Genomic DNA, 16366 nt, shown 5'->3' on the forward strand with positions numbered 1-16366 from the left:
TCAAAATGTTAAATAAACAAAATACTAGAGCACATTTTCTTACAAATTTAATTTAATTCAGAATTACTTTGTACATTATTTACAATATATCTAGTTTCTCGATTCAATCATGTATCCTAGAAACGATCGTTACTATTAATAAACCTACTTTATTTGAAATAAATTACCATACTATTGACCTTTAAAGTTCAAGTGTCATAATTATATAAGCTCATATAATAATATATACAACTAAAACTGATATAATTATTGCACATAATGAGAAATTTGTATAAATAACATGTCCATGTTGAAGTGTTATTTCATAGAGGTATTATATACAAACTAGAGTGTGAACTCCAATACACAACCACAGCTCAAAATGCGAGCGAGGTAGGCTACCATATAATATGATCGACTTTATAATAAATGTCCTCTCATCATCAGAGTTGTAGGGGTAGGCTGATATTAAATGCCCGGGAAAAGCCGATATTCCTGTCACCAAGAATCACTTTGGTCAAACCAACAACTTGTTTGACAAAAAAAGTGTAGTGTGCCCAAATGTGGTAGTGATATGCCCAAATATGGTAGTAGTGATATTACATCATCATGTCTATATATGGGTACATCAAATTGTTTGTCACATAAAGTTCGATAGTGTGTCTAGACAGCAGAGCTTTAGTTACAAATTATAATAACGTGGTGGTTGATGATCTCTTTTTGTACCCCTCTGCAGCCTCCACTCACCGGAAAGCAAGAGATCAGACCATTATAGCTCCATGATCAGACTTTGGCTTCTCTCTAATACACATTATTTTCCATTGAACATACACATTTTAATTTGTATTGTGTAAAATTTCAAATAATGTCTTTCCAAGCATTTAAGTTAATTGAAGGAATAGTCGCGGAAGAACACGACACGCGGCTATTGTACGCATACGAGAACTGGTCGTCTGTGTATATTTCCACGAGGTCTTCCGGGAGCACACTTTCTTTCCTATTAATAAAAAAAATATACAGTTACCAAATTAGTTCAAGGAAAATAATAGTAAAATACAATGTTTGCTATTATTATTCAACAATCAATAAAAAAAAACAATGCTATTTTCTTACCATTTTCCTATTTCGAATCCATTGTCTGGCACGATAAAAACATGTGGCTGGACCGTTTCTATCTCATCAAGGTTATCACAAAACAGTCTCGCCAAACTTGACGTCCGAATCGTTTCTAATTGGGCTGTGGATTAAAGATTGAAAAAACAGTTTTATAAAAATATTGATCGAGTGATACTGATTGGTGATACAGCAACCAGCAGACGACTCGAGATTTGAATGGCCTCCATCTTTGTTGATTTACTAATTCGATAAACCAAATAGTTTGTTTACTGTTTGTTTGCCAAATAGAAATGTAGGCCTACGATAATTTTATCAACATGAAACATAAACTAAAAGTATGTAATAAACTTACTTTTACTAAAAGCTTGGTGTCCTTCCGTGTTTTCATACCAAAATCGATCACCAAATTTAAGATTATGGAATTGTTCACCAAGAATGCATGAAAATGTTGGCCCAACGAGGGCTCCGTCAACGTGTCTTTCACTAAACATTCCAATAATAGCGTCAATATCATTGACATTTCTGAAAAAATCGAATAAAATTTATAGGTTATTAATGTATTTTATCCTATGAAGTTTTCTTAAACCAGGTCATTTATGAATCATAGTAGTGCAGAGTATAAATAGTAATAATGACGCTAGTTACAACATTTTACAATACATACTATTTCATGACAGAGATAACCATATCTCTTCAATTGTATAACCACAGCACTTTGTATTGTTGTGTATAGCGCCCTCTATATCGTCACACAAAAAATGCTCCCCTGATAGACTCCATGGACAGCGATCGTGTAGAATATTTAATATTCGGAATCCACATTGAATAATCCGATACTGAGCATGCCCAGAATGCTAGAATAATTAATTGGTCGGTGTCATTTTTTGAAATGTTGTTTGCGTACTTACTGATATATCTTCTGTAGAAGTAGTTGCACTTCCTTGCTTATTTCGGTTAAATCGGCAAACGTTTCTGCTTTCCCTAGCCCGCATACGTCCCTCCAATCATTGTAAGATGCTAAACCATGATCACGGCCACGCAGGATGTTGATGGCTAAAAGATCCATCCCTGGACTGTACAATACGAAATGAAATTATAAGAAACTTTCAGTTGAATTGACAAAACTGGTAACTGGTTAAAAAAAGTAATTGATTGTCCAAAAAAAATAATAATAATAATCACCACAGTTACAAAAAAATGATCACATTTATGCACTGGGTCAAAATGCATAGCGATTCAAAATCCAACATTACAATTCCATGACATGACTTTCAATCGAAATGTCGATGTATTTAAGAACACCATTTTTCATTACAAATGTATTAGCCCAACTCTGTGTGTCAGTGATTTTGTTTGTACCAATATAAACTATAAACATGTTTGGTTTGTACTTACGCATTTGGTGGATCCGAAAATAAATGTTCGGTGATATCCTTTGAAAATTGATAATCCACATTGAATAATCCGATACTGAGCATGCCCAGAATGATAGAATCGACACCCCCAGCACGTGCGTCATCAAGAACGGATGCGTTAAAAAATGTTCCTCTAAGCGGCAAAGGATCATACGTTGGTTGATAGTTCTTGTCTGCACGCGCGACAAACGAACCAATCTGACTATGTCCAAAACGAAACGCGGCAGAAGAGAAAACACTACTTATTGACGGGTCTATACAGTCACTATATGCATACGGGTTACCTGACGCTAAGTTATGCCTCTGGACGCTTTTCTGGCCAAGAATAACTGGAAGATATTCCGAATAGGTGATATGCTGGAAGACAGCTGATACAATTTTTCTAGCCTCTTGAAATAATCTTTCATCATTCCAGTGTGGATTCAAAATGGTTAGTTCGTCTGTAAGGCGATTGTGTTCCCTTACAAATACAGTGTGCAAAGCATGTAGGCCTGGCTGTACAGATGCTCTTTTATCCCCTGCCAAGGGGCACTTTTTAACTATTGTCTGGGCTTTACATTTGCTATGTGTGGGGTTGTGCGGTAGGATTGGCTTCAAATGGCTTCCTGATGGGTTTTCATATACTTTTAATTTACCTGAAACTAATATCAATCAATAATTAATTAATTATTATGATGTGAAATAGAATACGCATGTGCAAAATAACACTATATCTAACAATATTATTATAACGTGTTAAATGCGTTTTCTGTATCATAATACGTAACCAAAAATTATACATCAACACTTTTTTAAGGGTCTGTTTGATTTCCATTGTAAAACGTCCTATTTAAAAAATAAAATATAATATAACATAATTTCATTGAATTTGACAAAATTACGTTCTTCTGTAGCCATGACAAGTAGCCTACTGTACAAAACTTACCATACGATCGCAACTTCTTTGCCTCGTGTTCAGTCGATCCATATACGAATGAACCATCGATATATGACGTAATGACGTTCACGTGTTCAGTTGGCGCGGACGGACATCCTTCGACGGCCGTTCTCTGCGACCGTTTGAATACCATACATGGTTTGGTAAAATACGGGTCATCTTTAGGTATGGGTATCGGTAGACATTTGTCGGTTCGATTACAGCCACATGGCACTAAATATGAATATGAAATAGATTAAAATTAAATTATTATTTGATAATAATGAAATTGATTTCAAATTACTTGACTTCAATAATTCTGTATGTCATTTCATTTACATCATGCATGGCAATCTATAGTCTGGGCTTCAGACGGAATTTTGTCTTAATATTAGTAAAAAGATAAATATTTTTGCACATATGGCGTTTCATACGTGTATTACTTGAGTTTGGATTTTCAGACAAAAATCAAAACGACGACGTGTGGAATGACATAAAAAGACAATAAATACAGACTTGGAACAAGTCTAGGCTATCTAAATTAGTGTTTGGTTTTCATAGCTTAAACGTCTTTTGGAAATAATGAAGCGAATTTTAAAATGTTTACTAGATTTAAGCAGAACATAATTATAAGTATTATAAAATTGTCAGGTTCCTAAAAAAGGAATTGAAATTAATAACTTTGATTATCAACGTAAGCTACGTTATAAGTACGTTTTAGTATACAGAAGCCTATACACAAATAACCTGTTCTATCTGGTATAATATAACCCTTTTATAAGCCTGTCGTTTTTATGTCTGTTTTATTATACCCATACTCTAATTTTAAGTGCATATTTTCCACTATGAGCCATTTCATCGTTTCCGTTTGAATATAAAGAACACAAACAATTGAACTTCAGGTGAGTGCATGTGAACTATCATCTGAATAATTAGTTTTGGGAGACTCAAAGGAAATGATCTGTGAAAGGCACCATATATTTTTATTAGATAAAAGGAACCTATAACGATTATCTTATCGTATTTCTAAAATTCAAATTGTTGACAAAATACTTTTAAAATCTATAGAATTGTCATACGGTTAACAATGCTAGCCACAGGCATGTAATAGTCTACCGTTCGAGCGTGCAATAGCTGTTTGTCAAACTAAACACGTGGGCTTTCTATCAAATTTAAATGAATAGAATGATACATATACTTAAGGAGGTACTTGTTTTAAAAAGGGTGATTCAGAAATAGTATTACAACATTCAAAATTTAAAATACACATTAAGAAAAATACATTAAAAATGATGGAATTGTAAAGGTGATTCTTAAGTTTGGTTAAAGCTCTGACTACACTATCAAACTTTATGTGACAACAAATTGTGATGTGCCCATATATGGACATTATGATGTCATATCAATACCATATTTGACCATATCACTACCATATTTGACCATATCACTACCATATTTGGGAAACTCACAGTTTTTTGTCAAACTAAATTTGATAGTTTACACAGAGCTAAATCACATCGTTTTTCAGCAGATAAAGAAGAAGAAAAGTAGAGTGAAAATAACTATTTGTTCAAGAGTGATTATGAATAAATTAATAAACCTATAAACAAAACGACCCCGTAACCAGTATTTTTTAATTTATCCATAGATGTCCACATCATAAGCTGATGATTGTTCTCTGGGGGAAAAAAGGACCACAATGGAAATAAGTTTGCCGTCTCGGTACTTTATTGTGTTTTTATCCTATGATTTTATGTCAGAATAAAGAAATAAAATGAAAATAAAATACAAATATGAATGAAATGAATACTGAATGTATGTTACCTTCCTCTGTTACCGAATGGTCCAAATCGTGGTCCAGCAATTGGCCAAAATGCATCACCAGATCCGTGTACTTGCAGTTGATGTTGAAGTTTTCCTCATGTGAGAAGTGCACAGAAACATTTCTAACGTTTGGTAGTTCCTCTTCAACGGCAGACAATCTCGGTGATGCTTTTTCTAAAGATTGGAAAAGTGTTGTATTTTATTTACTATTATTAAAGATGTATTGTCCCCCAAAAACATGAAAATGAAGATAGTAAATAATAGAATCAGACTTTCAATAGGCCATTTTGCAGTTTTATATTTAGAAAAAAAAAATACACCTGTACATTAAATTATACAACAGAGATCGATCCTAAATTGTTCAAAGCTTTATTTACTACACCACCATTGTTATTAATTATTAGCGTACTTTTAACGTTCTTAATCTATGGTAAGATCTTGATATCATAATTACTGCTTCAATAACAACTCAACTCTAGTTATGTGATACTTGGGTGTTAATCTGCGCCTCTAGCAAACCTATTAGATTGATTTGTTATAGTATTTCCTTATATCATGTTCTAGATCTGAATTCATGAACTATTTGTTATACGGGACATTCCCAATTTAAAATGCAGTTTTCAATGTATTTTCGTCTACGGTAAAAACTTATCTTGCATGCGAAACTAGATTTGAACTCGACTCATAACCAGGATGAGTGGACCGCGCAAACGCAATGTATACGCGGAAATTGGATGCAAACCTGGACCTGGAATTCTGATGAATTAAAATCACCTTTTTAGTCGCGTGGACGCGACTCTATAGTTCACTATGTCGGTCGGTCGGTCGGTCTGTCTGTCGGTCTGTCTGTCGGTCCGGTATCACTATGCATTGTAGCACGCGACTTAATGGCTGTTGGCCTTGTTCCTTATAAGTTAGATCATTAATTATATATCTATTATATTAATATATATATCTTCGGAAGAGTAGGGGGTTACCCCGGTGTACTGGTCCATTTAGCCTCTGTCGTTGTGGACTCGAAGGGACCCTTGGGGAGAAGAAAGTTGTGGTATGTGTCGTCCACACATGTGCGCAATTCAACCCAGTAGGCTGCAAGTCGCACGTTATTCCCCCATTTACATTAACATATAGACCTAATTGCTATTTTATTTTCATGTGACGTTCTTACCGTCTGAATAAACTGGCGGGAGTATTCTTCTTGGAGGAGTGTGTGACTTGCCAATGTTTGGGTTGCAGACGTTGTTGCAGGAACCATCGTATGTACGATACTTATGAAAGGAAGTTGGACAGTCATTGATATTCGTATTGTAGGCTGCTGATGAACATGTACTACCAACACTAAGAAAATGATACAGTAATATTTAATAATTTAATTATCAATTATTATTGAAATTGTGTCTGTGTTTTTCCATCCACATTTGAATACTTGCCGTTATAGTCTTGAAAAGGGGGATTTGGCAAAAATTCATGTCTAAAGTTCTGTCTACACTATCAAACTTTATGAGACAAAAATGTGATGTGCCCACATATTGACACGATGATGTCATATCACTACCACAAGTTTGGGTTATCACTACCATATTTGGGCACATCACACTTTTTTTGTCAAACTAGTTTGATAGTGTAGACAGAGCTTTATATAGAATACCATTTATAAAACACAATATATATACACAAATTTCTTGTAAATTCCCCTATTGAGCAGGCAATTTTAATAAAGTAATCTTCTCTAAACTGTGTGTTATATTAAAGAAACAACGATACAGATTTAATATGGCTTCTATTTGATCAATAAGATTGATTATTTGCAAATGATTTTTTTTAAAGGGTGGAATTGGGATAGGCTTAACCTCTATCGAATTTTAAGAGGATTTCAGGACACAAAATACCTGATCCGAAACATTTGGTTTGCACGCACGTACAATTTGAATCTGTTTACCGTTTCATCTCTAACGAACTCTATTCATAGTTTTTATTTTATTTTAAGGCCAGTCATTCATTTCCCTTTTTTAAAACACAATGATAGGATCATTAAGTTTACATGGGCTACCTTATTATCTCTACAATTGGTTTTCTAGGTCAAAATATAAGTCAAAATGTTCTTTTATTAAAACTATTCAGTTAAAAATGTTTTTAATTAAATAAATTTCATTCATTCTGCTTTTATTCAATATTTCTCTTTGCAGTATATAAAATAAAACTGAATTTTAGAGAGATTTACATATAAAATTGGTACAAGCTTTCAAACATCAAACATTAAACACAACATTAAAAAGTTTAATTATTTTAAAAAGGAGATATTACACATGGAAAAGACTGATGAAAGTACTTTATACAAAGTATTATATTATACACGTTTTGACAGAACTATTGTAATTGTTGTTATTGTTGTTATTATGCCCGAAATGTATTTATTTTGGTTTATTAATTAGTCTACACAGGGCTAGGAAACATGAGTTGTTGAACTTTTTAGTATTGCCATAATTATATTTCACTTTGCTTCTTAGCATTCTTAAGTATCCTGCCACACGTTTCGCCTCTCATTTTAGGAAGTGCGTTAGGGACGATTTTGTTAAGGTTTTTAGCAAAAACAAGAAGAATATCTTCTCTTCTTTGATCTAAAAATTGAAGATTTAGTAGTTTAATTGCTTGATCATAAGATGCAAATTTTTGTCCGAGTGCGTTTCTGTATAGATTCAAGCTCCATGGATTGTGCTATGGTTAAAGCAAAGTGCCATACCGGACACGCATATTCAGTTACAGGTCTTATGTGGCTAATATACATTTGACGCAGATGGTTACAAGGCATTCCAAATCTTTCAAACATGTCAAAATATGTAATCTCTTACTGGCTCTATTAAATAAATAAAATTAATGATAGGCAAAATACTTTAACTTTACTTTAAATTAATAAAGCTCTGTCTACACTATCAAACATTATGTGATAAAAGTGTGATGTTCCCATGGACATGATGATGTCATATCACTACCATATTTGGGTATATCACTATCACATCACACTTTTCTGTCAAACTAGTTTGATAGTGTAGACAGAGCTTAAGAACGATTAATGAGTAAATCAAAGTAGTTATTGGAATTTGAACTGATTAGAATAAAAACTAATGTACTATTTTGGTCATATTGACATTCCCCCAGACAAAGAGAAGTAAGTCTTTTGTGACGTATAAACACAATGATAGACATATTTACTGTTAAGTTTTATAGGCCTACACAATTATTAGAATTTACTTATTCATCACTTACACTATACGTACAGAAACACATTCCTACCTTTCTTTACATGAACATAAAAGAGTGAATTCTGGAACTATCGTCGTTACGTTGGGTTTAGTTGAACTCGATGATCCTGAATCTGTGGGGAAATGAGCACCGAGAATATAAATATCTCTGTTTTTAGGCCTCATTCGTTAATAAAGCTCTGTCTACACTATCAAACTGTACCCAAATATGGTAGTGATATGCCCAAATAATGGTAGTGATATGACATCATCATGTCCATATATGGGCACATCACATTTTTTTGTCACATAAAGTTTGATAGTGTAGACAAGGCTTAAGGTTTAGTTTATCCAAAAATCTTATAGCCAATCTGTATAAAATAGTGGGAACAAACGTCACGAATCGTGCATATACGTGATTTGTTGTTTGGTGTTTGGTACGTACGCGTCGTGACGTTTGCTCCCAAACCCTTCCCATATTTTCAGCGTTTGAAAAACATAATAACTCTGGCCTAAACTTACCAAACACTTATTACCGTCTATCCGAACAATATAGGCCTAATAATAAATATGTATTTTGACACATGTACTCACCGCTATTTAAGATGAAAATAATCACTGATGTAATTGCAGCTACACCGGTAAATAAAATAAATATAAAGACGATAATAAGCCAAAATTTATGTCGTTTTTGTGATTTTCTTTGATTCTCCTTCTCCTCCTCCTCCGGATCATCACCATCTGCGTCTGCTAACCTTTTTCCAATTCGTATACTAGCTGCACTTGCGTATAGTTGTAATTCTTTGTTGTATAAAAATTCTTGTGCCATAATGCAGACTATCTACTGTGGCAGTACACCTTTAAATACTGCAATATAGCACCGTAGTGCACCTTTTCTATAAAACAAATAAAAAATTTAAAATGGTTAGGCCTATACTTTACTTTACCCTTATTAGCCGTTTGGGGACTGTTGGGACACCGTAGATTTAACAACGTTCCTCCATGTGGCCCTGTCCTCCGCCATCTATACTTTGGATTTCGTAATTAATGTAAAATAATCTTAAGCCATTTTACCTCGTAAAGTAGCGCACGTTGTCTAATATCGAGTAATACATGCAATACAGTCTACATTGATATTAATGACAGGCCGATAATAACTTACCATTCAATATATACTTCCTCCATTAATGAGATATATAACAACCAATGTAAAATATAAACATTGATCTCGAGGTGACTGTTTGTGTCAAGAAGTTCTAAATAAAGATATCCTTTATTTGTTTTTTAAAATCGCATTTTAAAGAAAAACACGAAGATGTAAAGGACACCCAATCGATTATCGCTTGCTGCAACACATTCATCAGCTTTCAATACATAATTAGCATGAATGTAATGATTGGTTTAGTCATAAAGAAAAAAATAAGATAATCATAATCCATTGTTGTTTATGAAAATGTATGAGTAATACATTATACTTCAGTGTGAATTATAATGTTATTAGCAGCATAGAGGTATATAGTTTTGTATCTTGCATTTCGTGGCATTGATTTAACGAGGGATTAGTAATTACCAAGGGTCCTTAAAGGTGCTTAAAGAGGAGATTTGTGCAGTAAATTGTAATAACTAAGCTTTAGGCCTATGATAATTATTTAGTTCCATGTTTTTTTGCATCTATATAATAGTATACAGTTGTCAATGAAATAAATAAAATAAGCACTGTGGTCATTCTCATTTTGAAACACAATGACCTATACTAGCCGAATTGTCAAGCATAGAAAATGTCGCTATGGAAAATCATATGTATTCTGACCATGGAGAAACTATTTATGAAATAATTTCTCAATGATCTGATTGAGGTGAAATTACAGAGCGATTATACCATTATGAATGTTATATGCTCTAATAAAAATGTATCTTAACGTTTATTTCCAAAAATCTTTCAGTGGGCCTGGTGGTTCATATACAGGTTTTAATTCTTAATAGCAGCCCTAATCAAGACTTAATTTGGCGGCCTATAAATAATCTCTATTCTATTCTACTGTAACAGTTTAAAATAACAAGTTTGAGAACTATTCCAATAACATCTTTATAGAAGAAGTATATACATTTAAGTGCCGATAACCATAAATGGTTAAAACAATGATACTACACAGCTTATGCCGTGATTACTGTCTCCAAAAAAACAAATTTATTAATAGTTTAAAAAAAAGGAAGTGTTATACTTATATAGGCCTATAACTTACACAATGTTTGGTAATATATTCATAACAGAGTATGCCATGTTATGATTATCTTCAAACAACAACGTTATTAATAGTTTTAAAAACAAGTAAAACGTTATACTTATATACACAAAGTTTGACAATATATTCCGACCATGTATAACAGCTTATGCCATGTTATGATTGTCTTAAAACAACAACAACAACAACGTTATTAATAGTTTAAAAAGAAACAAGGAAAATTATGTTTTACACTTACGCACAATTTTGTAATAATATTCCGACGATGTCCCAGTTAGTCCGTTAGATTCCCATAGTCAATTGTATCTATACCGTGCTTCGCTCTCTTTTAACTTAATGTCCTTTAGTAGACTAAACTACACTATTGTGTTACACAACCTCGAGACAAAACGACAATCCACAAGTGACAATAGACAACAAATACATTCCTATTAAAAGAAACAAGTCAAATCGTCTTTACTTTTACACGCCTACTAGGCACATCCGAGTATTTAAAATATTTCCTTTTGTTTTAGGAAATTTCAGTCAGTTTTGCTTTATAGCGTGTTAAAGACGTTTAATGTGTTGTCTGCGTTGCGAAATATGGAACTGATTCAATCAGTGGTAGAGTTATGTGTGACGCCGTAGGTGTGTAGGCTAAACTGTGGAATTTGTATTGTTAGAACAACTATAATAGTGGTAGTTAAGTTTTTGTGAATACATGTTTTCGTAAGCATTCAAGCAAAACTGACAAAGATTTATTTTTGACATCTGTCTCACCACATTTTTATTAGGCTATATAATGTTTACCACTTTTTGTATTTATATAATAAAGTTTATTTGCTTATGTTTATGAACAAGTTTGTTTAGTGACACGTAGATATACACGGTTTTTAATGGGTTTTTTTTGTTCAGAAATACCTTTCTTCTCTGAACACCTTTGTCCCCGAAAACATGAAAAATGAAGAATAATTAAATCAGACTTTAAATATGTTATTTTGTAGTTTTAATCACTTCCGTAGGGAAAAAAAACTTATAAAATGACAAAATAACCATTTTTGGCTTTAAATTACAGTTTCAGGTAAATACATTTTTTTTTCGCTCCAATTTTTGGTCAAAGTGGATAGCTATTATTATTATGAATTATTTTTTCAGGGGACAATACATACATTCAGACAGTCACTCCGAAGTGTCAATCAAGAGGGTGATAAAATAAATAAATACAATTATATTATAGGCCTATATAAGGCTACCTTTCGAAAAAGGCCAACCTCCCAGATTACTGATGTACTTGTTGTCAGTAGTTACCTAATTTACTAATACAAAATAAGATAGAATGTAACTGATATCTAGCCTACAGTCGTTATTTTCTATTACTGTTTATTTAAAATTATCACAAACGCCGAAAATCTTATTAATACATGTATTGTGAAAACACAATGAAAGACTAACCGCACGCTAAGCTTTCACGATCTTGGCAAATTAACTCCATAAAAGCGGCAAACCAATCCAAACACTGTTGTTATGCTAATATTCTAAAGTTTAAGATTGTTTTTGTCAATCATATCTAAAATAACTATAACATTTTTGAAATACTGTACATACAAAGACACATAACCACAGTAATTCGGTCCTGGTAACTAAAAGGAATATCTTTAGGAATTTTTAGAGTTTATAAAAACAAAAATATTACACGAGTTAAAAACTGCAACAATGACTAATAAAAATTGGAATATATCATAATATCTTTCTTTCTTTTATTTTACCAAAAAATGTATTACAAACATTGTAACATAAATAAAAACATAATAAATCATGGGAAGGGCTAAAAAATAGCCACAACTAGTCAATTTCAGCCCCTAAACATTGAAAAATAAAAAGTGGAACTTTTATAAACTTAGGCCTAATACCTATTTTGCTAGACATTGAAAAAGAATAGTTAAATCAATTGAGGCAACCTTAATTTTTTTAAACTTTCTCTCAAATATATATATATATATATATAATTTTCTTTTAAAAGCATAACAATAAATATCTTAAACAAACAAATACTGTATTTCTTTCTTTCTTTTTCAAAATTTAGTTTTTGTTAAAAACCTTAAAGATGTATTGTCCCCAAGAACAAAAAAATGAAGATTAATAAAATCAGACTTTTAATAGGCAATTTTGCAGTTTTGATAAAGTTATACACTTCTGTAGAAAAAAAAGTATTTCACTTATAAAAAGACAAAATAAACGGTTAATTTTAACCAAAAACTATTTTTTTATATTTTTGCTTAAAATTAGGCTACATTTTTCAGGTAAATACTTTTTTTTTGGTCAATGTGAATAACTGTTACGTGACATTAAAATGGCATATCCAACACAGAATTTGAAGGGAACAACATATATAAATTAGCTACACAAGGAATGACATTTATGATTGACTCGCAAATGTCAAAAACGTGTATTAATCAACAAAATCTTATTAATAATTTCATCTTTAATCCAGAAACGTCGAGACATTCTCAAATTTACTGGTTACATAATTTTTTAGAAAACACAATAAACTCCTATTCGTTCGATATGTCATTATTTTCATTCTTCTTCTTTTTTTTAGCAGATTAATGTAGGCCTAATTCGTCCAATTTTATTTTCCAGATTAAAGTCTGTTTACCACTAGTCGAATTTATAGTATTCGCGCGAATTGAAGACTGAACGTTCAGTGGGAACGCATCGTTAAATGAAAATATGAATACGGACATGCGCAAAGGAATGACGATGCATTTTAAAACTAAATTCTTTTGAAAAAAGTGTGGCCATGGTAATAGGGATTAATGAGGATTACTAAAAACATACCAGTTGGGTACGGGTACCGGCTTACTTATCTAATACGAAGGTGGGACTAGGTATTATAATATTAAAATTTACGGTACATTCTTCAACATAATGTCACCTACTTAATCAAGGGCGAAACACTTGTTGTGTAACCAGGATTTACGGTATAAACGAAATTTGTATAAAATCTGTACATCTAAAGAAATGAACAATTATAAAAAAAATGTGAAAGCAATACTTCTTTAGTATTGCACTATACAAGTAAGGACAAGAATCGTTATGTAACATGATTTATAGTGGAATTTTCAGCAATATTTGATTTTAAAGCTCAATTGATATAAAAAGAGTTGCAGCACTATTTCATATAATATCATATAACTCTACTTCTTGATCTTGATTGAAATGTTGATATAAATTAAAAGGTATGCCAAGGACCGTTATTGTCCCGACGTAAACAATTGGGATTATTTCCATACGGATATCGTAAAATTTAATAGTGTTTTTTGTTTAAAGGTTTGTTACTTTTTGAGTATAATAAGAAGAACTGGGTTAATATTTATCGAGAATTATTATAGGTACCTAAAACTTCCACTGTAGTGGATAGGTTAGGTTATACTAATTTAAATGTATCATTATCAGCTCATGTCTTCATTATCATAGACTATACTTCTATATATCTTAATTAACAACTATCACAATGTATTATTTATGATTATTCTTTGTACAAAACATATCTCGAAATTTAATTTTACTTTTAATCTTAATTAATTTAACTATTTCACAATGTATTATTTATTATTATTTGTATTTTCACTCCTTTTATCATAAATGTACGTATATTTTTGACTTAATTTGTTATTTTACTGTTTTTACAAGTGTTTAAAGAATTCTGTATGAATGTTTTAACCTTTTATTTTCTATAAACAGGACCATATGTAAAACAGGTGATACATCTATACCTGATATGTTTTTATCCTGTATAAATATGTTTTAGATAAAGGCTATAAACATGGCTGCAGTCGCGTGCTCAAGTAGTGTTTACCGACCAACCGACCGACCGACATAGTGAGCTGTAGAGTCGCGTTGCACGCGACTAAAAATGTGTTATTAGCTTACAGTGCATGACAATAGGCCAATATACATACATCCTGACAATGCATTAATATCAATATTAATCCCAATTTCAATAAACATATGGATTATGTTTACATTTCCAAACCGCGCTCCATACGTTAATGCGTCCCCACGTGATCTGGTGGAAAACCATCGTCCTGTTTTGTCTGAACCCTGTGGTCGTAGTTTGTCAACATTCATTAGGCATTATAATAATTGAATGGGGGAAAACATTGATTGATTGGAGATAACGTCAGTGGTTTTCCTTCAAATACGAAATTTGCGTTCATTTTAGATGTGCGACTAACCCTTACATTATGTCTAATACGTGAATTACAATTTTGATACATCATTGTGGCATTTTCACCAGGGGACAGATTGATGAAATTCGCCTCAGACTGAAGAAAATTATCCACACTGCAACTGTTTAAAACATAAAAACGTTCTTAAATAATTTATTATTAGTTACCCAGTCTACTTCGACAATTGATTATGAACGGAGAAGCGTGGAAGAGCGAATTTCACTCTTAAATTATAATTGTCTGCCGGTTATTAGGCCTATTTATATGGTGTCATGTTTGAGACGCTCTCCTGTATAGTGAGAAGTTGTATGTTCGAATCACACTGAAGGTCTTTACAAAAGCTAAAATCATTTTTGGTATAAGTGGGTGGGTACAATTTTCCTTTACAGAAACTAAAAATCATTTTCGATAAGTGGGTGGGGACAATATTCCTTTACAGAAACTAAAAATAATTTTTGTTATAAGTGGGTGGGGACAATTTTCCTTTACAGAAACTAAAAATCATTTTCGATAAGTGGGTGGGGACAATATTCCTTTACAGAAGCTAACAATAATTTGTGTTAGTGGGTCGGATGTATTCGCTGTACAATTGGGTTAAAATCATAAATAAACCTCCGGCCGAGACGCAACTGTACACATATACACTGTTTTGATTCATACACGAGAATATTTCAACATTTTAATAGGCTAATTCCACCAACACGATGTCTATGGCATTTTACACGCAAAATCTTTCATAAAAATAAAGTATTGCCAAATATAGGTCGACTCACCACACACTTACCTTACTGCTGTCTGTTCCTCGATCACTCTTGCCAAATTGAATGTATAATACTAACTAACATATCCTCATTTCATAAGCATATTAAATGATGCCACCCTGACCTTTTCCTAATATGAATAGGAAAACCACAACTCATCGAACGTGACTTAACATTAAGTATATATACACTAACAATAACAATAACAGTTCAAGGAATACAACAACGAAAAATAATTAATACATGACAATATAAACATATTGCACTGATGAAGGGCTAGTGTTGCCCGAAAGCTCTGCTAACTTTTCTGGCTGTTTACTTTATCGTTTTGTTTTAGCTTTTCGCTTTATTTTTGTATCTCCATTGAGATCCAGCCACTGATACCCACAGCATTGTCATTTTTTTCAGTAATTTGCCTTTGGATTTAAACATATAAACTTCCTGAGGAATTCTATATTTCTAACTGTTTGTTCATCTTTCTGAAGATATGTTTGTTTTATATGAATTATATTAAACTTATTAGTGGACCCTCTAATATTAAATACGATATAGTATCTGCTATTATTTAATAAGGTAATAACGATTTTATTTATTGGCGAAATTACAGCTTAGGCCTTATTGGTAGAAGACATGCAATTATCAGTGTACCATACACTATTAAA

At 32.3% G+C, this 16366-nt stretch overlaps 1 protein-coding gene across 3 annotated transcripts; it reads right to left on the bottom strand.

Moving 5' to 3' along the window:
* Positions 1–77: 77 nt before the first annotated feature.
* Positions 78–15808, bottom strand: LOC144834601 (salivary peroxidase/catechol oxidase-like). 3 transcript variants are annotated; one of them, XM_078689467.1, is made up of 12 exons: positions 15728–15808; positions 10971–11160; positions 9084–9385; positions 8542–8623; positions 6419–6588; positions 5251–5424; positions 3436–3660; positions 2491–3151; positions 2004–2168; positions 1448–1617; positions 1093–1216; positions 78–976 (listed from the first exon to the last, which is right to left on the bottom strand). In XM_078689467.1, exons 3-12 carry the CDS (start codon positions 9316–9318, stop codon positions 838–840), a joined length of 2145 nt encoding a protein of 714 aa, XP_078545593.1. In that variant the 5' UTR covers positions 9319–9385; positions 10971–11160; positions 15728–15808; the 3' UTR covers positions 78–837. The 3 variants fall into 3 exon arrangements, with proteins under 3 accessions (XP_078545593.1, XP_078545594.1, XP_078545592.1); XM_078689468.1 differs by lacking the exon at positions 15728–15808 and having other exon boundaries at positions 10975–11267; XM_078689466.1 differs by lacking the exon at positions 15728–15808 and having other exon boundaries at positions 10971–11267.
* Positions 15809–16366: the final 558 nt, after the last annotated feature.

This window comes from Antedon bifida, chromosome 2, assembly GCF_963402885.1.
Source record: "Antedon bifida chromosome 2, ecAntBifi1.1, whole genome shotgun sequence".
NCBI classification, from domain to species: domain Eukaryota; kingdom Metazoa; phylum Echinodermata; class Crinoidea; order Comatulida; family Antedonidae; genus Antedon; species Antedon bifida.

Excerpts from the sequence above, each read along its gene's own strand:
- LOC144834601 (XM_078689467.1), bottom strand. The coding sequence starts at position 9,318 with ATGGCACAAGAATTTTTATACAACAAAGAATTACAACTATACGCAAGT. Across the intron at positions 8,624-9,083 it reads TATTTTCATCTTAAATAGCG|ATTCAGGATCATCGAGTTCA; the intron begins GTGAGTACATGT and ends ATTTCCCCACAG. Across the intron at positions 3,661-5,250 it reads CCATTCGGTAACAGAGGAAG|TGCCATGTGGCTGTAATCGA; the intron begins GTAACATACATT and ends ATTCATATTTAG.